At 42.0% G+C, this 7,500-nt stretch overlaps 1 protein-coding gene across 4 annotated transcripts in view; it reads left to right on the top strand.

The window, feature by feature from the left end:
• The window catches only part of LOC139749860 (nephrin-like), a 343,103-nt gene that overhangs the window by 250,868 nt on the left and 84,735 nt on the right, over positions 1-7,500 (top strand). For all 4 annotated transcript variants that reach the window (XM_071664200.1, XM_071664199.1, XM_071664197.1 and 1 more), the window contains exon 2: positions 1,439-2,712. In XM_071664200.1, coding sequence (XP_071520301.1) covers positions 1,740-2,712 — 973 coding nt within the window. In that variant the 5' untranslated portion in view covers positions 1,439-1,739. The remainder of the gene's footprint in view (positions 1-1,438; positions 2,713-7,500) is intronic.

Raw genomic sequence — 7,500 nt, forward strand, 5'->3', positions numbered from 1 at the left:
TGCTATGTGCCGTTATCTTATTAATAAGAGGAATGATAACTCGTTACTGCTTCTGTTTCTGTCCATAGTGCTACTTTCAGTATCAAAAAACGAGTCCATCTAGACCTTGCTTACATTCAGTAATTATCTCTTCCTTTCATTCGTTATTTTCCTACGTCATACAAACATGGAGGAGCACTGCAGAAACCATGTTAATGAGGAGATCATCCCACACGCGTTCGCCCGTCGAAACACATTATAATCAGATACCAATTTCAAGCATCCCTTTTGAAAGGTCCCCCCCTTCCCTTCCTTCCCTTTGAGGCTAACTAAATTCCTCCCACTCCCGCACACGGTGGAGTGGTCCTCGTCCACCACAACACACCACGAGTACCCTTGTACTCACGTGGCCTCCATTGTGTCCCGTCAAGTCCAACGCTTGGGACTAGCGCCGTCATCAGCATATCTTCCCTCCCCTGCGACATCTTATCTCTCCTTATCACACTATTACCCATTTATCTCTCCCTCCTAATAAGTCTGTGTCAGCACCCTCGTCTCCTCTCCTCATGTCGTAGGCACCGTAAGCTAAGCATTCGTCTGGGCTTTGCTCTTTAGACACACGCATGATAAGAAAGATAAAGAATGCACATCGATAAGAGAATCATTATACACTTCTGTTCTTCATTCTATATTGCATCAAGGACGTACAGCACCTTATTCCTGCGAGCATGATATTATCATTCTTATCATAAAGACCCATAAAGACCCCACAACTCTTTAATTAGGATTCTAGCAACTTCGAGGCTACACTTCACGTATAATCAAAGTACGTTTTTTGACTGTAAAGGACCTCGCAATGTTGTATCACTTTCCGTGCGTTGACTCGCAGCCATGCCAAAGTGACTTTTCGCTCACGGTGTAACCAATCCTTTGTTGACTCAGGTATATATATATATATATATATATATATATATATATATATATATATATATATATATATATATATATATATATCTCCCTGGGGATAGGGGATTAAGAATACTTCCCACGTATTCCCTGCGTGTCGTAGAAGGCGACTAAAAGGGGAGGGAGCGGGGGGCTGGAAATCCTCCCCTCTCGTTTTTTTTTTAATTTTCCAAAAGAAGGAACAGGGAAGGGGACCAGGTGAGGATATTCCAAAAAAGGCCCAGTCCTCTGTTCTTAACTCTACCTCGCTAACGCGGGAAATGGTGAATAGTTTAAAAGAAATATATATATATATATGTATATATATATATATATATATATATATATATATATATATATATATATATATATATATATATATATATATATATATATGTGTGTGTGTGTGTGTGTGTGTGTGTGTAACGGCATACACTTCGATTTCGGGCACATTGTATAGAGTCTCGCACCAGTACATTATCCGACGTTAATTGCAACATTTCCTCTCTTGCAGGCCACTGAGACGACGGGAGGAGACACTACAATCAACTGCACCGTAGACAGTCATTCCTGGACACGCTTCACCATACTGGGAAACATCATGTAGTGAACCTGACGTCGCTCACTTCGTTGGGAGATCCTTCAGAATAATAATCCTATGTATGATTTGGTTGCCAAAGCATATCGCACCAGCTGAAACTTGACTCGTAGTTTTCACCAGAGATTCCGAGGTTATAAAAAGGTAAGATGACTTGAGAAATGAAAAGAAAACAGTAAAATGAACGAGGTGGATATGATAAAAAGAGTGAACATTAATGTTGGAGTTAGCAGCACCGCGTCTTCTGGAACAGTATGATGATGTTAGCACCAGATGCAAGGCACCCCAAGATGCTAAGTGTACCGCCAATAATGTGATAAGGTCGGTCCATGGAAGGTGTTGTGTCGAGTGCGATGTGTTTAGTGTAGACCATGCGTGGTGCTGTCCTCATTGCAATGTGTGCCAAGTGTACGTGCAGAGCCAGTCAGAATCCCCCGTTAACTTCATACCTCTTCGTAGGACGATTCATCAGTCAGTCCCGAGAGTCCTTGGAGCTTGTCTGGTCAGGTCCGCCAACACAGTCCTCGCCACATGGACATACGGTTGTGGGAGTGAGACTCTGTCACGACATTCTTCGTCGTTTACTCTCTCTGTTGTATTTTCTGCAGTTGCACACCTTCCATCTGCAACTAGAGCCTCATTTCCACCCCATATCTCAGAGCCGTGTGCATCACCTCCCCTCCCACAGTTTACCGTCACGCCTTCCCTTACCTTCCTGGTCAGTGCAGCGACACCAACTACCCAAGCCTCCACTGCATCTTGCCAACCTCTTTCAACACTTGTTCTATCAAGATCAAGTGCAGGAAATCCACCTGCTGCTATTACTACTACTAATACTACGTCATCACCGTCTTTCCTCCCATCTGCTACATTTTGTGCTGCAGTCTCATCTGTATCGATACTCTCCTCTTCAGTACCACCAAAATCTACGTCAATTGCCCCTGAGATTTTGTGGCTCAGGAGCGATTGCGAAAGCGACAACCCCCGCAAAGTGACCTCCTATGGAAGAAGATTCCAAACGCGAGACAGAGGGGTCACAAGTGACCCATCATTGTCACCCAAGTTGAGCCACAAGCAGAGGTCAACCTTGAAGAGACGGACAAGCTCCAAGCTGAGTGAGCTGTTGGTGAGAGCAGCGGTGGCCGTGCTGGCCCTCTTCACCGCCACTGCCGCCGCCTACCAACTTAAACGTGAGTACTGAGTTGTTCTCTTGACAGTAAAGACACACAGACAGACAGGTAGATAGATAGACCAAGAATCAGGCAGAGGATTAGGCATGCAGAGGAACAGGTACGGATTTTGATTGTAAATAGCTGTCCACTTCGCAGATCGGATGAGTGCAAGAGTAATGAAACGCTCACGGTCGCTTAAATGGCTATATCCTAGTGTGAGTTGACTATTGTTCTCCTTTTGACGAGTGCAATGACTGAGTCTACTCTTTAATTTAGCTGGGACTGCACGGGCAACTGGATGTCCTATTTAAGGCCTTTTGTTTAACACTCTATTTCATGTGTGGCGGGGTGGCGACGGGAATGGATGTGTACACGTGTATATATGTATATGTCTGTGTATGTATATGTATGTATACGTTGAAATGTATAGGTAGGTATATGTACGTGTGTGGGAGTTTACGTATATACATGTGCATGTAGGTGGGTTGGGCCATTCTTTCGTCTGTTTCCTTGCGCTACCTCGCTAACGCGGTAGACAGCGACTAAGTATAATGAGTATACATATATAGGAGTTCTTCTAGTAAACATAGTCTGTTAGACTAACCATATATAACTATATAACTATATACCATATATAACTATATAACTATATAACTCGACCCCAAGCCAAGTATCGAATTTATAGACAAACCCCTTAGCAGAGGAAGAACAGCTGGGTTGACTGCGGATCAACTGCTTTGACCAGGAAGAAAGTTAACCTGGAAAGCCATAATCACTTTGAAAATCATTTAGGAAATATTTCAAGGATCGCTATTCCATATGGTCGTTTACTCGATATTTAAAGACAAAAACGCTGAACGCCAGGAACAGATTCTTCTGTCTAAATCGCTCATACGTTTCACGTCGGGCATTCGGCTGGACAAACTGGTGTAGCAAACACCATTGCTTTCTCTCCTGATGGTACATATCCGATTCCCGGATGGATCATTGGTACAGATAGTCTACCTTCTGGTAGCAGTTTCTTAAAGTTACTATACTCCTATTTGTATTTGAAGACACATCCTCAAGGTTCAACATATCCCTTCCAGAAAATTTACTCAAAGAATCTAGTTCATTCGCCTACATTTTCACTCAAACATTACGCTACACCTATGATTCCACGGATTTCCTTAATCTTCCAACTTTGTTCGAAAGTTTCTCAAGAGCGGAGGAGTCTGGCTTCAGCAAGTGCTGAAGTTCACACAAAACAGCACAACCTCCACTCGTGAATTTCCCATTACATATTTTAGGAGTTGTTTCTTCTTCTGCAATGTTTCTTATTACTTCCCCACTCGCAACCCGTCTTATCATTATGGACTGTCATCAGTACCTCAAAATGCCTACCTACGTTTCACATCATCTGAAGCGTTTCTTCACCCCATTATCCGCCAGTTTCAGAATGCCATCAGATGACTATAAAAAAAGGTGCCCATCAGATTGATCAGCTAGTCTTAGTGTTCGTTCACATATCCAATGCTGGATTCCGACAAAGACGATACGACTTTAACTGAAAGTTGTTTCTGTAACGTAGGATGAACACACATGCATGGGAGAGCCGTTCCTGGGGTTCATATGACTCTATATTCTAAGAAATGACGAAGCAGTAGTAGATAGATCTTAGTTGTTTTGCCTGCACGTAACGCTAGATACCACGGGGTGAGTGTTGGGGGAGGGGATGAAAAAGAAAAACTTATATAGTTGTAGTTTCGTTTTCATAGAAAACTTTTCTCAAAGAAAATGCATACGTTAAAAGATTAATGGATAATACGCAACAATATTCATCAGTTAGTGTACGTGAACATAGTTCGTATATTTAGAAGAGCAAGATAAACTTAAAAGTAAAGGAATTTGGCCTGTCTGATCTGGCTAATTGATGGTAGGCATAAGAAATGATGGCAAAAACTTTGGGAAGCGAAGTTGTGACCGTACGAAAGTTAACAATTTAGACTTAGTTATTTGGAGTCGATCTGCAAGAATGTCAGGGTTCTGGAACCTTAATTCCTTTTTTTTTTTTTTGAATCTCAATTCTTTTTGTTTTCTTATTGTTGATATATGATATTGAAATGATCTTAGAGAAAAGCCGAATCATAAAAGGGGCGGACTAGAACTTTAATAACGTTGTTTTGTGCCGAAGTTGCTATTCATCTAATCAGAAGAGGAATTGGACAGAACTATAAGCAACACTAAATGATAAGATTTAACCCGCTGGGTTGGCTACGGCACAGCTGTCTGGTCTAGGATTTGATGTGGATCCCAGTGATTCATAGGTACATAGACGACAACGAATGAGATCTGGGTTAAAACAATTAGTTGTTTTGCGTATAGCCCGCGAAAAAGAGGAATATGAAAAACAATGAAACTGGATTGTTAAGTAAAACGGTAGGCTGAGAAAAAAAGAATGGGAGAAACCAGTTGATATAACAAGGTGCAAGAGAAACAAAGAGGATTAAAAGAAACAATTACAACTGGGGTGGATGGGAACATGGGGGAAAGTGGGATGGGCCAGTTTAATGGCAAAAACCATCTGGCATGTGTCGTGTTAGGTTACTGTCTAGAATGGTGGTGTAGTGGTTGGTGTTTGAAGCCATGGCTATGTCAGTGAGTGTGGGATATTTTGTTGAATGTGCCAGACGTGGCTGGCCAGGGGTTTCTTGATATTGGCTGCTATATATATATATATATATATATATATATATATATATATATATATATATATATATATATATATATATATATATTTTCAAAATATTCGCCATTTCCCGCGTTAGCGAGGTAGCGCCAAGAACAGAGGACTGGGCCCCCGAGGGAACATCCTCACCTGGCCCCCCTCCGTTCCCTCTTTTGGAAAATTAAAAAAAAAAAAAAACGAGAGGGGTGGATTTCCAGCCCCCAGCTCCCTCCCCTTTTAGTCGCCTTCTACGACACGCAGGGAATACGTGGGAAGTATTCTTTCTCCCTTATCCCCATATATATTCCGCCCACTCCATCAGTCCTTGAGCGGGAGCTACTGTCTAGCTGCAGTAGCTGAGAGTAGTACATGAGCTCATCCTCCTTTGGGAGCGGGTGAAATATCTTGTCAAATCTTGTGATTTGATTTTGTAAGTTTTTTTCGTGTTGTTTGTCAAATTGTCTGCTTACATTGCTCGAGCGCTGCTGGAGCATGTGCTATTCACGAGCATTCTTTCTCAGATGCATTGCTAGTATTTCAGATACTAAGACATTTGTGACGCCTATTGTAATACTATTTGTGTGTTAGGGGGAGAGTTTTAAGCCCATGCTGTCCTGTCTCACACACACACACACACCCTAGCTTAAACCAGATATCCATCTATCGACCAGTCCCCGAAGTAGGATGAACACCTGGGTTGGTGTAGGCCGACGGCTGCGTCCAGGATTCGAATTCATGGCCGGTGCTGACTTATGGTCAGTAAAGCTAACACGGAGGCCTGTGTCATCACCCATCTGTAATTACCTTTACGGGAAGAGGAGTTTTACACTCATGGTGCCCCATCTCTTGAACATTCTCACCGTCATATAAGTTCCTAGATTTATGTAAACCAAGTCGTCAGTCATTCTGTTCCATTTACCCACTACTCTCATACTGCAAAAATACTTCCTTACTTCTTTTTTTTCAACATGTCTCTCACTTACTCTCATGTTATTCTCTCGTTGGGCTGTCCCTACTTCTCTCAGAGAACTGCTCGCTCTCCACGTCATCGATCTGTTTTCAAAACTTAAAAAAATATTGTCATAAGGTCACCCCTCACTCTGATTTCTTCCAAGATGGTCAAATTTAAAACCTTTCTCCTCTCTTGTTACTTGGCTCTTTGATGCTGGTACAGTCTTTGTTGCCCTCCTCTGGACCTTCTCTATTATTCTTTTGTGCTTCTTGAGATGCGGTGACCAAACTCGTGAAAGTTATTTTAGTTTTGACCTTATGTAGAATATGAACAGCTTGCTTACGATCCGTATACTTGAAAGCAATCATTTTGTCTTTTTAACTATTCCCATAAAATGGGACGATGTTGACGCCTGTGTTCTTTTTATTCATAGATTTCTGAAGCTTTTATCCTGCTAGATGATAATCGTACTAAGACCTTCTTTCACTTTGTCCCATCCTCATTACTTTACATTTGCTTGGGATGAATTTCATCAGCCATGTATCAGACATACTTTAAAGTTTGTTTAGGTTCCCTTGTAAGCTGATGTAATCGTCTTCGCTTTTCACTTTCTTCACGACTTTTGCATCATCTGCAAACAAGGCAAGTCATTAACGTAAATCGAGAAGTGTTATAGTCCGAGAACAGAGCCCTGTGGCACTCCATTGGTGACGTCAACCCATTTGGAGAATGTTCTATGCGTCCTCTGTTCCCTTCAACTGAGATAATCTTCAGTCCATTGAAGGAGTTTCCTCATTGTTCCTCTCTGGCGATCTAGCTTCTTATTTATCCTCTAGTATGATACAACGACACATGTTCTCTGGCAATCCAAATGGAAACAAACCATCCAACATTTTCTATTGTCTAAGAGAGGGCTCACACTCGTAGAAATCCACATGGTTTGTTACACATGACCTCCTTCCCCTAAAACCGTGCAGTTTCTCGCTTAGGTAATTTCTCCTCTGTAGAATGCCATCCATTTGCTTTCTATTCATCTTTTTCCAGAACCTTACAGACCACACTCGTCAGTAAGACAGGTCTTGTAGGTTAGTGGCTGCTCCTGGTCTCTTTTCTTATAGATAGGTATTACGTTTGCCCTTTACCGCGT

This window comes from Panulirus ornatus, chromosome 8, assembly GCF_036320965.1.
Source record: "Panulirus ornatus isolate Po-2019 chromosome 8, ASM3632096v1, whole genome shotgun sequence".
Taxonomy (NCBI): domain Eukaryota; kingdom Metazoa; phylum Arthropoda; class Malacostraca; order Decapoda; family Palinuridae; genus Panulirus; species Panulirus ornatus.